Source organism: Asparagus officinalis, chromosome 5, assembly GCF_001876935.1.
Source record: "Asparagus officinalis chromosome 5, Aspof.V1, whole genome shotgun sequence".
In the NCBI taxonomy this organism is placed as follows: domain Eukaryota; kingdom Viridiplantae; phylum Streptophyta; class Magnoliopsida; order Asparagales; family Asparagaceae; genus Asparagus; species Asparagus officinalis.
The window spans coordinates 77,587,544-77,607,333 of NC_033798.1; the positions used below are offsets into that span (position 1 = coordinate 77,587,544).

Consider the following 19,790-nt stretch of genomic DNA (forward strand, 5'->3'; position numbering starts at 1 on the left):
TCTCTCTATATATATATATATATATATATATATATATATATATATATATATATATAATACAATTTGTTTATGTAATTTCTATAAGTATTTACAATTTGTTTATGTATAATATATGAATGACATGAATACTTTGGACTACTTAGTCTAGTGGTAAAATTTAGGAGTTTGGAGAGTAGGTTAGTGGTTCAAATCCTAACCACAACATATATATTTAGAGGTCTTTGATTTGGACTCTTTAAATTCTACAATTATTTTTAATTTAATTCTACGATTATTTTTTATTATTTTAATTTTTATAATTTTTTAAATTTGTAAATTACATAATTACAATTGATTAATAATATATTTTTTTTATCAAAATTGTTTTTATTTTTTGCTTTGTATTCTTAAAAAAAATTAAAAATTAAAAAAATTTAAATAACAAAGAAACCGGACCCGACATGCTCTAGCCCGGACTCGGCCTGCTCTATCCCGGACCCGAACCTATCACGGTGCAACCGGGCCCGGGTCTGGGCTCGGGCCCGGATGGACAGACCTACTCCCCAAGTCGAGTGAGAATAAAATAAAAGTAGGAATGTAATGGAATTGACGTTAAAATGGAATGCTCATTTCTATTCTCATGTTTGGATACGATTAGAAAATTAAGTGAGAATATCTTTAAGAAGGGTATTATCCATGGAAGTGGAAGTGGTGGTGGAGGAGATACCATGGAAGAATGAGTTCTGTTATTAAATGGGTAAAGGGGTAAGGTTATTTTGGGTATTTATTCATGTTTGAGACAATGACAGATCCAAAAAAATTCTTAACGCTGAGAAGAAGTTTCTATTTACTAAAAAAGTAAATGTAATATCAACGTTCAATTATGCTACATGCTTGTTTAGTGGTTAAATGATTGGGATGCAAATATTTTCCAAAAAAAAAAAAAAAAAACGGGATCCGCCCTTCTTTTAAGGGATACATTATGAATGTAAAAGTGTATTTGGTATTTTGGGTTTAAAGGTAATTAAAGACAGTTCGTTTGGGTTTATGAACATTGGAAAAAGTACTTGTGCTTAAAAATTAAATAAGATAAATTTTGGATTTAAAGGCAAACAATCCTAAGATGAAACATCCTTTCCATTAATAACAAAACCATCAGACTGCACAAACTTATTAACACTTTGATAATTAACATCTACGTTTTTACTTTGATAAGGAAGACGATGGTGCTTATGAGAGACTGCAGCGAACACTACAAGGGCAGAGACGAATGCAAGGCCAAGACCGAGAGCGTTGACCAGGGTTGACTCCGTTGATCGCCGGTGAACGCCTCTACGTGTCTGAAGAAAAGTCAACTTCTCGAGGAGGCCAGTTTCTGCAGTGATCACGGCAAAGCCCGTACGTGTACAGGCCCACAAAAGCGTGCCACGGGAGCATGGTCGTTCTCGTACGCCTGTTCTCTGGCCGGTGCCATAATCTGAGAAATCCCAGTGTCCACTGAAAATGGGGAAAAAAGAGGGTTATTGTTGCTAATTAGCCAAAGGGTATTATACATTAAATAAATAAATAAAAATCTTGTAGAGAGCCCTCTACACAAAATCATGAAGGAGAAAACCCCATATACCATACTATCAATTTAAAATAAAATATTGTGTCCCTTCCAATACTAAATATTAGTGCAAATAAAATATTGTCACAATTCAATAGTAAATATCAGTGTAAAGTGTATGGAAATTAGCAATCGCTAAAATAGTAAAATGACATTCCCCCATTACTTTGCACTTGTATAGTCATTCTAAAAGTGTTTTTTTAATTGAACTTATGTGTATACATATTGAAGTTTTCAAAATTGGCACTTTAGTGTCCTCATTTATGTGAATGTCAAAATATTCTTTCGAAAACTCCCATGTGACAATTACATGCTGATTTTAGAACGTTTTAGCACTTCATACTTGTTGAACTTACTGTTAAATCTAATCCTAATTGTATTGTAAATGAAAAGTGTAATATAGAATTTAGATGAGTTTAATAGTAAATTCAACAAGCATTACAGTTTAACATGTGAATGTATAGGAAAAAAACAAGTTAATCTAGCAGTTTTAAAAAATCACCCTTAAAAAGAGGCTACAACTCAATTTTAACATAAAAACTTATAGCTATCAGATACTTACCCCAACTCTAATTTTAAACATATCAATCTTTTTTTATTCTACACGACATGGGACTATACTCCCATATTAATAACCTCAATCTTCCCCTTAATTTGCAAGTACAGTTCGATCTTTCAATCTTCTCACTAACTTAGTCTTAACTTTTACCTCTTCACTTGTATGTTAACTAGATCATATCACTCCTGCAAGCATTCTGTGTGTTAACTTGATCTTCACTTGTGGGCTAACTAGATCATATCACTCCTACGATGTTATGACATTAATTAAACTAAGTGTTAATCTTCCTTTCAAAGGCGACACATGCCACATATCGTCAATAATCAATCATGCTAGCTCAACCTAGCCAGGGCTGACTTGGGTCACTTGGCCACTCGACCTTTCCCGAGCCGAGCCGAGTCGAGACCAGCTCTCACTCGACCTCATCAATCGAGTCGACCACCCTCATTCACTCAGTGCTGGGTTGACAACTTTCGAGGCCGACTAAAGAGGCAGTACTTGTCGTCCCACTCGTGGAGCCGATTCGAGAGGATGTTCGTCCTCGAACTCCACACCAACATATGTTCATCATCATCATGCCTAGTGCCCCTAGCCTCCATGACTCACCACCTAGCGTCAGCGCCACGCCCCCTCAATCACCACCATATCAAATCAAGGGTGAGTCATCGCACAGCTAGTCAACACCTGTAAAGCTATTTGCCAATCCAGCTGTCTACCTAGAATCAGACAGTTATGCATTTACTCCTCTTAGTTAAGTATAAATATGAGCTCAACGCCTACTGCAAGGGGAGGGGTCTTCACGCTGCCATCGGGGCCATAGGTATATGCCATTCGAGCCAACTCATTTAATCATATGCTGAGTCACACCCTCACGCAGTGAAAGCGATATAACCCGAGAGAAAACCCTGGTTTTTGTTTTCACAAAAGCTCAAGTCAACCTCTATGTTCCTGTTTCATGAAGGAAACAAGAACAAAAATGAAATATCTCAACAAAGTGAGATATACACTCTTTTCTCTCATCAGTTCTAGGGAAGAATTGTCGAGGGAACCTACAACCAATAGCCAACACCCAGAAAATAGTAAAAACACGAGATTTACGTGGTTCGGCAAACTTGCCTACGTCCACGAGGAAGGGGGAAGGGAGATTCCACTATGAGGAGAACACCGATGACTTGTACAACCCACAAGCTCGTCCCAAAGAAGAACCTTTTATTTTTACCCAAAAGAAATTGACCTCTCTCTTGTAAAATCCCTCCAAGCTCTTTCTTTTTCTCTCCTTAAGATTTCAGATCTAGATCTCTTTTAGCCGCCATCTAAACCCTCTATTTTTTCTCTAAACAGCCGACTAATCCTCTATATATTAAACCCTTGGAGTCATCGGGTATTTATACGCAAAAAGAAAACCCGAAACTTATCTCGCGTGGGCTTGTTCGCTGCTCGCGTGGGCCTTGGGCGTGCGAGACACCAAAAAAAAAGTGTCTCGCTGTACATGTGCCTCAGGTGGGCCCGAAACACACCTCAGCCATTCACAATTCTCCACCTCGTACATCATTTGATAAACCTTAAATTTTGGACAAACACCAGAAGAACACCGCGAACATCACCAGAGAAATCTGAAACACCAAACTAGACCAAACCAGGCCAAACCAGTTGCATCACTTTACCGTGGCTGCCTACGTACCCTCCACCAGGATCAAGTTAACCGTAATTCAGGATTTGTGCTCTATATAGTCTCCACCTTATCCCATCACTACCCCGAAGGGCCATGCCCTCTTGAACAGTTCAACACGGGCTGATATGAAGCAAGTCCAAGCAATGCTTAAACTTGCTACATGTGACCATCTTAGTTAAAATGTCCGCGAGATTCTCATTTGTATGCACCTTTATGAGAAAAATATCACCTTCCTCTATAACTTCCCGCACGAAATGATACCTGACATCGATATGCTTAGTACGAGCATGATGAACTTGATTCTTTGCCAAGTGAATCGTATTCTGACTGTCGCTTCCCAATGTGCCTTTCCCGGATTCTCCACGAATCTACTAACCACACTGACCGCCTGTGAAATATATGGGCGTGTACACACCATGACGTACATCAAACTGCCAACTGCACTAGCATAAGGAACACACTCCATGTGTGCTTTATCTTCCGCTGTAGTGGGAGATTGTTTAGCGGAAGATTATTTACCTGAAAGCCTAAAATATGGAGCCAATGGAGTCACCACCGACTTTGCATTTTGCATCCCGAACCTCGCGATCACCCGCTCTATGTAGCCCTTCTGACTCAAGAACAATCGCGTATTTGCTCGCTCTCTTCTAATCTCCATACCCAGTATTTTCCTAGCAGCGCTCATGTCCTTCATCTCGAACTCTTTACCAAGTTGAGATTTTAGTCTATCTATCTCCACCATGCTCTTCGAAATAATAAGCATGTCATCCATATACAAAAGAAGATAGATATAATCACCTTCACGAAGCTTCCAAATATAAACATAATCGCTTCGAGAAAACCTATGCTTCAGCATGAAGGAGTCAAATCGCTTGTACCACTACCAAGGAGATTGCTTTAGTCTATAGAGTGACTTCCTCAAACGACATACATGATGCTCCTTATCCTCAACATTGTAACCATCAGGTTGATGCATATAGATCTTTTCATCCAAGTCTCCATGCAAGAAGGTCGTCTTTACATCAAGTTGTTCCAGCTTAAGATCACCATGAGCAACAATACTTAATAACACCCGAATAGAAGTGTGTTTCACCACTGGAGAAAATATCTTATTGTAATCCACACCCTCTCTTTGTGCAAACCCTTTAGCCACTAGTCTCACCTTGTACCTTGTACTACCGAGCTCTTAAGGATCTTCCTTTCTCTTATACACTCACTTACAACCAATAGCTTTTCTTCCTACAAGCAATGGGACCACCTCCCATGTTTGGTTTTTTCGAAGAGATTTCATCTCCTCCTCCATCGCACCCAACCAACTCTCAGTATCTCTATCCCGAATAGCTTCCTTGAAAGAGACCAGCTCATCATCCTCCACCGAGAGTGCGCATTCCACTAAATTAACCTGCCCATAATGCTTCAGGGGTTGATCATCCCCCAGCTTCAGTACCTGCTTATGTGCTCGCCTTGGCCTAGTGAAAGCTAAACTATCCTCGGCCTAATGTTGTTGTAGTGCTTGTGTATTCTCCTCCTCCTGCTCAAGCTCATCATCTACCTGATTTCCCACTTGAACATGACTAGAACTTGGTTGGTCTTTAGGTTCTATCTCAATAATCTGAGACTTTGAAGTCCCAACACCATCATCCTTGGGCGCCTTAGCAATCATAGATTTCTCATCAAAGGTATCATCCCTGCTGATCACGAACTTCGAATCTTCTGTACACCAAAGACGTTAATCTTTTACACCCTTTACATATCCCAAGAATATAGTTTTCTTGGCTCTCGCGTCAAGGTTTTCCTCGTTGACGTGATAATAGGCGGTACACCCGAAAATCCGGAGCCTTTCATAATCTGCATGCTCCCCTGACCACACCCTATAGGGTGTATCACCGTCCAATGTAAAATGTGGAGAACAGTTCACAATATAACAAGCTGTAGCCACCGCCTATGCCCACCATTCCTTACCCAATCCAGCATAAGATCGCATACTCATTGCTTTCTCCCGCAATGTTCGGTTCAGCCTCTCCGCGACCCTATTTTGCCGTGGTGTAGATCTGACTGTCCAGTGTGTAGCAATACCCTCTTGATCACAGAATTCCTTAAAAGCACCATCTGTATATTCTGTACTGTTGTCAGATCTTAGTGTCTTCAATTTTTTCCATATCCTGTTTTCAATCATCGCCTTCCACTTCTTAAATGTCTCGAATACCTCATTCTTATGCTTAAGAAAATAAACCAAGCATACCTCGAATGATCATCTATAAACGAGACAAAATACCTAGAACCACCCTTGGAAGTTGTCTGAGCCGGACCCCACACATCTGTGTGCACATAGTCTAATATACCTCTGCTCTTGTGATTGCTTTTCAAGAACTGGACCCTGTGCACCTTCCCGTACACACAATCCTCATAAAAATCCATGCAAGGTTTCTTCAGATTCTTCAACAAACCCTTCTTACCAAGCAGATCCAGACCCTTCTCTGACATGTGCCCAAGTCGTCTATGCCATAACCGTGTGTGCTCATATGGGTCTCCATCATTTTTTTCAGTTCCAATCGTTACATCTCCCGTTATTGTCGTACCTGAGAGTGTATAAATTACCGTGACGAACACCTTTCATCACTACTAGGGAACCCCGAACAACCTTCTTCACTCCGTTCTCTGTAACAATCCTACAACCACCGGAGTCCAATGCACCAACTGAGATAAAATTCTTCCGCAAGTCGCAAATGTGCCTCACATCCGTCAATGTTTGGACCACTTCATCATGCATCTTGATCTTGATATTACCTAGCCTCACCGTTTTACAAGCATGATTGTTCCCCATCAATACAGTTCCACCAACAATGCTTCTGTAGGTAGTAAACCACTTCCTATTTGGGCACATGTGGTGAGAGTAACATGAATCAAGAATCCACTTTCCGGATATATCCTCACCACCCGTGATGATATAGCATTCATTCTCGCTCCCTTCCTCTGAAACATACTTCCTTGCATTCTCTCCTTTCAGTCTTGTTATTGTTCTTCTTCCCACCCACTCTCTTATTTGGACAATCGACCTTGAAATGCCCAATTTTATCGTATTTGAAATACGGTCTTCCCGCAAGAGGTCTTGATTTAGATCTAGACTTTTCTCCCATGTTTTTTCCTCGCTCATTGCTCATTCCTCTAGCAAACAATTTTTGCGCTTATTCTTTGCTACCACCAGTAGTCATGTCACTGGTTACAATCTTCCGAAGACCATCTGCTAGAAGCGTCGTTCTAGTCTCATCCATCGTAAAATTGTCTCCCACAAGCATCAGTGTTTGCACCAGGTTCTCATAACACTTCGGCAGAGATAGAAGTAGTAGAAGCGTCAGATCATCGTCTTCAACTATAACCAGGGCCGGCCCAAGCTTTTTTGAGGCCCTGTGCAAGATGATAAAATGAGGCCCTCTTCTATATAAATGTTGAACTATAAATTTATTGAATTATATTTATTGGTGTTTTGAACTATAAATTTATTGAATTATATTTATTGGTGTGTTTCCTAGTTAATAGGGAATAGTTAATTGGGAATTAATGAGTTCAAATTGAATTTCCTAAACTTTAGGAGACAAATGAGCAACTAATCATAATTGTAGTACTAATTGGTGTATATTTCCGGTAAAATGTAAATCAGATGGGTCATGGGTGTTAGGCAGTTAGGCTTAGGCAATGGACATAAATTATTATTTAATTTAGTGGGCTAGTATTAGATTATTAGGCCCTTTTTTAAACAAACAAAAGACTTATTGGAAAGAATTAAGAAATATACTATGGGCATTTTTAAAAATTTGGGGCCCCCTTTGAAATGGGGCCCTGTGCGGTCGCCCCCCCTACCCCCCCTCTTGGGCCGGGCCTGACTATAACGTCTATGTCCTTTAAGTCTGATCATATCAAACTTGTTGATGTATTCCCGGATTGATGAACCCTCCTCCATCTTGCAAGTATACAATTTGGATTTCAAATAGATTTGGTTCGTTAGACTCTTCATCATGAACGTGCTTTCTAATTTTGACCACACGCCCGCAGCCGTTTTCTCTCCATCTATCAAGAAAGTTACATCCCTTTCAAGACAAATGATAATCGACGCCCGTACTTCCAGATCTAGCTCCTCCCAATCCCCATCAGACATATCCTTATGTTTCTTCTCTTTTCCAGCCAAAGCCTTGTGCAATTTTTACGAAATCAACGAGTTTTTCATCTGCATCCTCCAATAGGAAAAATCATTCTTCCCATTGAACTTTTCGATCTCGTACTTTCTAACTTTAACTGTTTTGCTAGTTGGCAATATCCTCCGATTGTACTAATAAATCCACTTCTCTCAGGAAATTGCTGAGCACCACCTCAAACCAGAAGCTATACCACTCCCAATCTGAATAACATCTCTGATACCAATTGTTGGGCGCAGAGTCACGCCCTCACGCAGCGGAAGCGATATAACCCGAGAGAAAACCATGACTTTTGTTTTCACAAAAGCTCAAACCAACCTCTATGTTCCTGTTTCCCGAAGGAAACAAGAGCATACGTGAAATATCTCAACAAAGTGAGATATACACTCTTTCTCTCATCAGTTCTAGGACTGAATTGTCGAGGGAACCTACAAGAAATAGCCAACACCCAGAAAACAGTAAAAACACGAGATTTATGTAGTTCGACAAACTTGCCTACATCCATGAGAAAGGGGGAGGGGAGATTCCACTATGAGGAGAACGCCGACGACTTGTACAACCACAAGCTCGTCCCAAAGAAGAAGCTTTTATTTTTACCCAAAAGAAATTGAAATCTCTCTTGTAAAATCCCTCCAAACGCTCTCTTTTTCTCTCCTCAAGATTTCAGATCTAGATCTCTTTTAGCCGCCGTCTAAACCCTCTATTTTTTCTCTAAACAGCCGACTAATCCTCTATATATTAAGCCCTTGGAATCGTCGGGTATTTATATGCAAACAGAAAACCCAAAACCTGTCTCGCGTGGGCCTGTTCCCTGCTCGCGTGGGCCTTGGGCGTGCGAGACACCAAAAAAAGTGTCTCGCTGTACATGTGCCTCGGGTGGGCCCGAGACACACCTCAGCCGTTCCCATATGCACTTTCTGAACTTACACAGTACATTGGTTCTCCATTCGAGCTTTATATTGACTTGATCGTCAGAGGAATCACCGGAGAATCCAACTCCGATCCTCTAACGTGTTTGTTTTGCAGTTCTCTTATTTCAGATAGGGATCAACCGTCTTAGGGGATGAGGGAACCTCGTCATTGGTCTGCATCGACCCCGAGACCCGTTGCTAACTCGGAATTATCCGCTAATCTCGCCGTAGAACATCAACAAACGAGCTTTCCGTGAGTTAACTTGGCCTCCACCCGTTGGCTAACTAACTTGATTAATGCGGTAACTAGTGGGCCGGGACAGATTCACAAGCACAAGACACGAAGAACAAAAAGAGGTACGTGTCTGATCCATAGAAATTGTGGCCATCGAACTCAGTGAAACGGACAAAAAGAAGAGAAGGAGAAGAATGAGGATACAGAGTCTATGGACCTGAGAAGCGAAGAGGACGAGGCAGAGCAGGCCCATCCACGAGTGGAGGCTGTAAAAATTCGCCAGTATTCCGATTCTACCCTTAAACTTGACCCAAATTCCGAAAAGACCAAACCCTAGTGCCGCACCCTGGAGACACAGGTGCACCGATTTCCTCGTGCTCCTGGACCACGCCGACAACCACTTGTGCGCCAATATTGCTGCCAGTTTACAATAACCCCCTCCTCAATACAAATATTACTAACACAGAATTGAAGGACACATATTTTGGGTGAGAATCAAAATCTTGAAAGCTAATCAACTAAATTTAAGAACGTCAAAATACAAAATTATAGGACAAACAATTTTTTCAATGCATTTTCATTCATTTACGACAGCAAGGACCTTTATAGGAGTTTGACTCGATTTCTTAGTTAATACTTATATTACTATGCTATATCCAAATTGTTAAATTGCAGTCTCATGTTTAGATATATTTATATATCATACGTTTCTTCTTTAAGCAAATTTAGAAGTATGAGAAAACAATTATATTTAATTAGTATTGTAAACTTTTGTTCCATGGAATATTTATTTCCCTTAGGAGTGTAATGCTAGAATTAAAAAAAATCTATTATGATAAAACTACTAAAACTAAAGACTATTTAATTATATTTTTTTAGAGAGAAATTTCTTTTTTATATTGTCAGTGCACTGTGTATAAACCAAACAATTATCCTCAATACTGAGGATATATACGATCCAATGGGCAGGAGTCAGGACCACGGGGCCAGTTTTAAAACATTTTTTTAGGACCAGTTTGAAAACATTACCTTCGACTGTGAAAAGAATTCAACGAGAATAATAAATCGAGAAAATCGCCAAAAGGCAATCACTAAAAAAATAAAATAAAAAGTAAACAAAGATCAGTGCTACAGAGATGTCGGCAAATAATAAAATATAGAAAAACTTAAAAAACACACATGATAGCATGTATGATCAATTTTTTATGTGAATTTGATCTACTTTTCTTTTTTAAATGTTTAGTTCATTAGATTATTCACAGTGGAGTATTACAGACAACAGCCCATCCAACTAGACGGTCGACCATTATATGCATTTATACAGAAATCTAGGAGTGCGTTTTATTGCATGTGCGTGGCAGCGTGAGCGCAAAAGTTGCAGGTAACTAGTACTAGTAACTTGGAACTCAATTAATTGATAATGTTAGAGCAAGTGCATCAAGCTCTCATTTGGGAGTCTTACTCAGCAAGCTCTCAAGAGCTCTTAAGCATTTTAGAATAAAAAAATTAAAAAATTAAGCTTTGGGAGACACTCCTTTTTTTATGGAGCTCCAACAAGCTCCTAGTTAGGAGCTCCAACAATATCGAAAAAACTCATCTTCTATTTTAATATTTTACCCATTACTTTTAATTATATTTGAACCTCTTGTATTTTATTTCTAACCGTTGGATACGGCCTTCAAGGGAGCGCACACGGTCTTCGAGGCATCCCACGGTCTTCGAGGGAGCGCACACGGTCTTCGAGGTAACACGCGGCTTTCGAGGGAACGCACACGGTCTTCGAGGTAACCTGCGGTCTTCGAGGTTGGGCACGAAGTTCGAGGTATCGTAAACTTTGCCCGTCAACCGACTGATTCCTATAAAATTCGACGGCTTCTCTCCTCAACCCATCATCTCCCAGAATAAAATGTCTAGCTCATCTAGCTCTAGCGATGATGAAATGATGAAGACGTTCTTTCTTATGGGAGTTGTTGTCGTTGAGGAAGAAGAACAAGAGAAATGTTCAACTTCAGTTCAACACAAACGACGTATCGTGCTCCATCGAAACCGACTAGAAGGCCACAATCGGTTGTTCCAAGATTATTTTGCTGACGCACCAACCTATCCTCTTTATTATTTTCGTCAAAGATTCAGAATGACGCGTTCGTTATTCCTTTGAATCCACGACGTAGTCGTCGAACATGACAAATACTTCGTCCAAAAGAGGAATGGTGCTGGACAGTTAGGACTATCTAGTCTTCAAAAGATTACTGCAGCTATGCGGATGCTCGCATATGGAGCATCCGCTGACTCCGTTGACGACTACTTCGGATCGGTAAAAGTACGTCGCTTGAGAGCGTGAAGAGGTTCGTTCGATCGATTATCAACATCTTTGGAGAGGAATACCTTCGTTCACCGACTAATGAAGACGTTGCACGCCTGCTCGAGGAAGGTTCACAACGAGGTTTTCCTGGTATGCTTGGGAGCATCGACTGCATGCACTGGACATGGAAGAACTGTCCAATTGCCTGGCAAGGTATGTATACTGAACATTTTCATGAACCTATAATTATTTTGGAGGCCGTAGCTAGCAAAGATCTTTGGATATGGCATGCCTTCTTTGGACTGCCGGGGTCTCACATTGACATTAATGTTCTACATCGTTCACCGATTTTCGCACAACTTACGGAGGGAAGAACTTCACCGTGCAACTATACTGTCAATAGCCACGAGTATAATATGGGATACTATCTCGCCGACGGGATTTACCCGGAGTGGTCCACATTAGTGAAGACTATTCCAGCACCTCGAGGAAACAAGCATAAGTACTTTGCTCAACAACAAGAAAGCGCAAGAAAAGATGTTGAGCGAGCTTTTGGCGTGTTGCAAGCTCGATTTGCAATTGTTCTTCCATATATGATAATTAGGAAGAACCCTTGGACATCCACCTCTCCAATATCTCTGCCTGACGCATTTCAAAGTATTGTCGTTGAACTGAATTGAGTGTTGAGAGATCCATCTTCATGATATCGTCATCTTGTTTCTTCTGTTTTAGCTCTATTTTTTGATTGGTGGTTTGCTTTATCCACGCGAAAGCCTCTCCTATGATGGACGTAGCGGATTCAGAGTTTTCCACATTTTGTTTCCTCTTGAGCTTTGCTGCTTTCCTCCCTTCAGGCCTTACTAACACATCATCCGAGTCGGTGTTCAACTCGATGGGGGTCGCTGGCATGGAATTGTTGGGTGAGGAATCAGAGTTTATGGTTCTTCTCGGCTGTGATCGAATCTTATTGTAAGTTTTCATTTGTTGGATCCACTTTTGATGATGACGCAACTCAACCCAGCAATGGTCAAACACGAATAGCTTACCATAAAGAGATTGGTATAATTCTTTTACTTCTGCAGTCTACACAAAAGTTAAATTTAGAATAATCTAACATATAAGTTCAATATTTACATAAAAACATATAAGTTAAATATTTACCTGGTCAATAATTCCCGTACCAGATCTTTGTCTTCCTTCAATCTGAGCAACGCACCCGCAGAACTTGTTGACCGACAGTTGAATCGTTGACCAACGGTGCATCATTTGGTTTGGTGTGCGGCTCGTTGGATCGGTGGAGTATTGGATAAAGTAGTCGTTAGCTCTGTGCCAAAACTTGTCTTTGTGTTGCCCCGTACTTTGGATGGCGTCTTGGCTCGTGTTCAGCCAAGCAGACACAAGAAGCTTATCCTCGTGGACAGTCCAATTTTCGGACCTCGTGTAAGCCTTCTTTTTCTTTGTGATCGGTGTTTCTTGGGATGACACTTGTTGTGTTGCTGATTGCGAGAACTTGATGGGGTTACCTTCTTCTACGACTTCTGTATAGAACGGCGGGTATAAGGTCGACCCGTCACCGGTAAGGAGTTGCGAATAATAGTTTTGTGAGGGATCCATGAGATTTGTAATTTGATAGGGATTGCGAATAATAGTTTTGTGAGGGATCCATGAGATTTGTAATTTGATAGGGATATATAGAGTTTTTTTTTTATGAGAGAATTGTGTGGAATGATTTGTGTATTGAAGTGAAACGAATTTATAGATGATTTTTTACAACAGTAAATTTTTCAACAGCATGATTTTTCAACGGCTGTATTTTCACAATGTTAAATTTTCCAACGGCATGATTTTTCAACGGTTGCATTTTCACAACGTTCGATTATCAACTCACAATTTCAACAAAAATTTCACAACTCAAAATTTTCACCTCAAACAACGCACTCCATTAAAAACAAAAAACAAAAACTCCATCTTCTCCCTTCGACAGACCCAACCCCAATTCTTCGACATCATCTCCGCCATCATCCATCATCTCCGCCATCAGTCTCCGATCCTACCCCGAACGCCACCCCTCATCTCCGCGAAGGCCAGCATCTCCGCGAACGCCCTCATCTCCGATTTCTGATTTTGGAGGAGGGTTTTTGTAAATCCTCTCCCAGTTGGGAGCTCCCAAGCGCTCCACAAATTTGTGGAGCGCTTGGGAGCCGCTACGTCAGATCTTGGGAGCGGGCTGGGAGCGGTTCGGAGGCTGCTGGAGGGGGTGAAGCAGGAGACCTTGGCCACGTCGGCGGCTGAGAGCGGGCTTGGGAGCTTGCTGCCCATGCTCTTAGGGGGGCGGCAAAAAGCCTTGAAAATTTCTCTAAGGACCAAAAATATAAGACCAACAATGGAACATGTGAGCTGTCTCCCTTCTATTGCATAATGAGCTGATCATCATTAATGATGATCAGCTCATTATGTAATAAGAGGGGGGACAGCTCACATGTCCTCTATTAGTCTCATATTTTGGATCCCTGTGACAAAGCTCAAAAGTCTTTACTGTTTACTTCCACTCATATTTAATAGAGTAATTATTATGAAATTCCATTCGAAGTGTGACAGTTTCACGGAACTTTCTAACGCTATTTTTTTCATTACAACACCCTCTACCTTAAATAAAAATGTTAAAACTATCAAATTTGCATGTTAGGCCATTACACTGAACTAGAGGTTATTTATGTTGGAGAGCTTATGGTGTCTGATTAGGCTGTGCATGATGTTAGCAAATTCACCCATATTTTGCTGTAACTTATCACATGTTAGGCCGTTACATTGAGCCGAAAACTACATGCTATATAGAAAGATAAATTTGTAATTTTATAGCCTTAGTCTCTTTATGTATGAACGCCCTCTTTTGTAATTATAAGTTAATCAGAAATAAATAAATAAATTCTAATACTGTGGTGGACATGGACAAATTGCCGAACCATTTAAAAAGGGTGTCTTTTATATTTGCTTTTCTCCTTTTTCTACTTTCTCTCTGGTTCGTAGGAGTTTCGATTACTAAGAGCATCTCCAACAGCTTCCCCAAAATTTTTTTCAAAATGGAGAAACAAAAGTCATATTCTCCAAATTATTTTTGCTCCAACTCCAACAGCTTTCCCATTTTGAAAAATCATATTTATTACAATAATAAAGCTCTCCCCAAAAATTTGGAGAATGCTGCAGATTTGGGGAAGACTCACTATTTTTTCTCCTCCTTCCCTATTTTGGGGAATGAGATGGAGAATCTGTTGGACCAAAAAAAAGCTCTCCCTATTTTGGGGAATGAGATGGAGAATCTGTTGGACCAAAAAAAAGCTCTATATTCTCCAAATTTGAGTATTTCAAGAAGATGGGGAAGCAAAAAGCTCTATATTCTCCAAATTTGAGTATTTCAAGAAGATGGGGAAGCTGTTGGAGATGCTCTAACAATTTACTTGGAGGAAAATTACGCCAACATACAAAGGCAAATTAATTTCCGCATTTTACCCAAAAATAATAACTTAGAGCTGGCATCTGCCAAATATAAAAAAGGTTCAGAAGAAAGAAGGTCACCTTCGCCGCTGAGGAGAATGAAGCCAATAACCATCAGAAGCGGATGAAGAGCCTGCACAAAAAAGAAAAAAAAAGAAAAAAAAAAGAAAGAAGGAAAGAAAGAACGAAAGAAAAAAAGAAAAAGAAAAAGGTGGTTTCTAGTAAATGAGAAGACAATTACGAAAATTAAAGGCCAAATGTGCAAATTACCGAATAAAGGTGGCCCATTTGGGAAGTATCCGAGGAATCGCCGGAGTTGGAATGGGGGAGAAAGCTAGCTCTAAACCCAAATGCCCAAATGAGAAGGAGAACGGCGACCAGTAGACCCGAGGCCCTAACCAGAACCATGATCCGACCCATTTTATTCCGGGTTCGGGTCTCTATCTTCACTCACTGAGAAGCTTAGTTTTATAGTTAAAACTTGAAGTGCTTGCTCTATTCTACTAGATCTAGTTCTCAACTCTTTTTATTAGTGGCCTCACTTTGTTACTTCTCTGGACAAACTTTGAAAAGCAATCAATTTCCAAAAATAATTGTAAAAAAAGACCTCTTTAAAACTTATTTGTCAAAAGCAACCCAGTTCTAGCCAACTGGCTGAATCTGAGTTGTTTTTAGCAAAAAAATACCTAACTTCATGGGAATTCAAGTCTAGTGAAGTTTTGTTATGTAAAAAACTTCACGGGACTTGAAGTCCCGTGAAGTTTGGTATTTTTTTTACAAAAAACGACTCAGTGTTAGCTAGTTGGCTGAAAACTGGGTCGTTTTTGATGAATAAGTTTCAAATATGTCGTTTTTTATGAATAAGTTTGGAAATGAGTTGGTTTTCAAAATTTGTCCTTACTTCTCTACTGATAATTTTGTATTTCCAACTTGGCTTATTTGCATATATACCCCTTATATTATGGATATTTATAAAAATATCCTCTAAATCTCAATATTTACAAAAGTGTCTCTCTCATATCATCAATTTTGAAAAGAAAAATTTACGTCAAGACAATTATCATCAACTTTGATAATCTAATTTGTACTCGCAAGGCGAATATTATCAACAAAATAATTAAATTTTTAGCACCACATTGACAATTTGTTAATTTAGAGGTTTTCTTTTACAAAGTTAATGATTTGAGGAGTATTTTTGTAAATACTAAGAGTTAGGAGACATACATACAAATAATCATGTTTTAAAGGGTATATATCCAAATAACCCTTCCAACTTTAGCCTTCGGAATATTAAAGGATTGTGTATGATTCTTTGTTCGATTATTTAAAGTGGATGGTGGAGATGGGAACTGAGGTAAACCATACTAATGGGATTTATTAATAAAGGATTAATTAGATTCCTATATTCTAAGACATGATGTTATTACACTGCTGATCTTAGAGTTTATGAATCTATATGAGTAATTGTGAGACTACTAATGTAGTTACATGGGTGACCTTAAATCTCGGATTAAAAGTACTATCAAGGTCACCCATGTTCTTACAATCAGTAACTTCAAAGTTACCCACATAGATACACAAACTTCAAGGTCATCCATATAATTACATCACATCTCAATGCACCGGATTGTAATTAATCCATTAATAAATGTTTAGTTGGTATACTAATTGGAACCGAGTTGACTAAAGTCAAGCATTATTGTTTAGGTTACTGAAAATCGATGCTAAAGAAGATTAGATTATAATGATAAAAGTGAGAATTTTACTTAAATGTTGATAATTTTATTCCATGCAATAAACATGTATAGTCAATACAATTAAGCATGTGTGATGTAATCAAAGTCATATGTGTTCTAATCAAGGATTAACACATATGCTATAATCAAGGATCATGCAAGTCAAATATGCTTGATTGTCAACTTATGTGCTATAGTCATGTCAAAATATGATGTAGAACACACTGCGGACATATTTATAGAGAAATTGGACCGTTAGAAGCCTAAACATGGACCCGGTAGAGGAAAATGACTTGCATAGAAGAACAGTTCATATCTCTCAAACTTTACATCAGAATTGGATGAATTATATATAAAAATCGCGTATTTTTTTAGTATGGAGTCAACCAGACCTACGATTGTTTTGTTTGCCACTATTTCTTTTGTGAGATTCCCTTCGGATTGAAGGATATCGGAATTTTTATCATTTTTTACTATTTTAGGTAATATTTTAGGAGGATGTTTTGATTAGAAATAAATTCTTTTTTATTCCAAATTTGACCAATTTGTTTCCTCAATTATAGAAAGTCTTTTAGAGAGAGTTCTGTTGTTTTCATTTTTGACGAAGTTCGGGACCTAGTAGGAGCCTTGTTTGTTTTCTATTTAAGCAGAGGATTGTAAGCCCTAGAGGCATGACTTTTCATCAATAAAATTTCTTCTTTATTGTATTCTATTCGTCGATTTGAAGTTCTTCATAGATTCAAAGATCGTTCTTCGTGTATTCAAAGAATAACCCTTGATGGATTCCGAGGTTTATTACTTTTGCACTACGTTAATTTGTATCAGAGCCATGTTTCTCTCATCCGATGGTAGGCGACGAAGCCCTTATTTCCCGAGATGAGTTTGATGAGTTGAAGATAGACGTTAATTAGATTAATACGACCATAGATTGACTTGCAATGGCAATGGAGCATTTGAACATGGTAGGAGTTAAAAATCACATTGATGGTCCCCAGTGACATGATCTGACTCCACAAGATGAATTTTGCAGTGACAAGGATGACTACGAAGCCCCATGTCATAGTTATAATAGCAGAGACTACCGACTATAGGATAATTATGATGTTGGGGCGTTTGATATGTAGATGGATCTACCATCTTTTGATGGGCAACTCCATAGCGAAGAATTACTCGATTGGATTGTAGAGATGGAGATGTTTTTCAAGTATATGGAGATCCTAAATGAATGAAAGGTTAAGTTGGTGGCCTGCTAGCTTAAAGGTGAAGCATATGCTTAGTGGGAATCAATGTGCACGAATCGATCTCGTCAATGGAAGCAAAAGTCGATAAGTGGGAGAAGATAAAGAAGTTACTAAAAGCATGTTTCCTGCCTAGTGACTACAAACAAGTCTTGTTTGGATAATACTAGAATTACAAACAAGATGGAAGAATAGTTAATGAATATACGTAGGAGTTTTATTTGTTATCATCCCACAACAATTTGAACGAGAAAAATGCCGAATGGATTTCTCGTTATATCAGGGAGTTAAGGATGGCGATTTAGAACCATGTATCTTCGCAATAGATATATACTTTGGCAGATACAATTAGCCTATCTAAAAAGATGGAGCGACAACTTTGCATGGAACAATCAAGGATCATGGGCAGCTCCAGAGGGTTCGCGCACGAATTATAACTGTGGTAGGAACAAAATAGTCCTAATTTGCCTCTGATCAAGATTCTACAGCTGAGAAGGGTACAGGACCAACAACAATACAGCAAAAAAGGCTACACCAGCAAACCCATATGCCAAACTAGATCCAATAGAGTGCTACATATATAGTCAACCTGGTCATTGATCCAATCAGTGCCCTAAAAGAAATATTGTGGATGTGGTTGACCATTCTGAGGAGGATGCAAACTAAGATAACACTTAAGACTATAGTGATGATGAGGTTGAGTATCCTGATGATGGGGATCAACTTTTGCATACGGTGTGATGATTGTTACTGGCTCCAAATCTGTTACACTATCAAATGAGCCTGAAGGAAGGGGAGATCTTGTAGAAACAAGTGGACGAACTCATCCAGAAAGGCCTTATATGAGCTAGCATGAATTCATGTACTACGCTGACATTACTTGTCCTAAAAAAGAATGGAGAGTGGACTATGTGTGTGGATAGTTGGGCTATCAATAAGATTGCCATGAAATATCGGTTTCTTATCCCTTTCCTAGAAGACATGCTGGATATATTTGTAGGTGTCTAAAAATGCCTATAGGTTCTCGTACGCAGCTTGAGACAAAGAGAAGACAATGAATATCATAATTCGAGTCAAACGGGATTATTCAAAGCCGTAAAGAAGCAAACGAGCGCACAAAGCAAGTCAGCGAAGCGTACAAATCAACTAAATGGCAAAATACACAAAACGGCGAAAAAGATCTCTAAAAAAGACTCGGAACCCGCGTGGCGCGCAGGTCACCCAAAGGTGACCCGCGTACGCGCGGGTCATGCGCGGGTCACTAATTGGTGACCCGCGCCCGCGCGGGTCACCAGGGTCTGCGGCGCACGCCGACTTCCCAAAACACGTATTTGGGTGGTTTCTTTGGGATTTGTTCATTCCAGAGCTTCCCAACTGATTGGATATCATCCACAAACATGATTAGGTCGTTGTAAACTGAAGATATGGCCAAATCCTTTGTTCTTAACACTAGGGGAAAATCCAGCATCGCTGACGGCAACTTCGCTGACGGGAGATTCCCGTCAGCGATGTTTATATCGCTGACGGGTATTCCCATCAGCGAAGTTGCCGTCACAGATAACTTTCGCCCGTCGGCGATGTTATTATTGCTGACGGGAGAGAAACATCGCTGACGGGTATCCCGTCAGCGATGTTTGAGTTATATTTCACGCGATCGATCAAGCCCGCTTTCGTTCCCAAATTACAAAACCCTAAATTCTGTAAGCGCCGCCGCCGTCGACGACCTTCTGGCAGCTCCGACTCGCCGCCCTCGACTCCCACTTCACACGCCGACGCCGTCGCCATTACCCTCGCGGCTGCCCTAGATCGCGAACTCCGATCACATGCGTACCTCTCTCGCTCCTCCTCTCTGACTTCACCGCCCGTG

At 39.8% G+C, this 19,790-nt stretch overlaps 1 protein-coding gene across 1 annotated transcript; it reads right to left on the reverse strand.

Annotated features, from left to right (window-relative positions):
• Positions 1,047-15,470, reverse strand: LOC109844008 (probable transmembrane ascorbate ferrireductase 4). The gene is given in 5 exon segments (XM_020413014.1): positions 1,047-1,370; positions 1,372-1,476; positions 9,373-9,572; positions 15,031-15,082; positions 15,220-15,470. Coding segments are annotated over 5 exon segments (780 nt in total). The 5' UTR covers positions 15,370-15,470; the 3' UTR covers positions 1,047-1,097.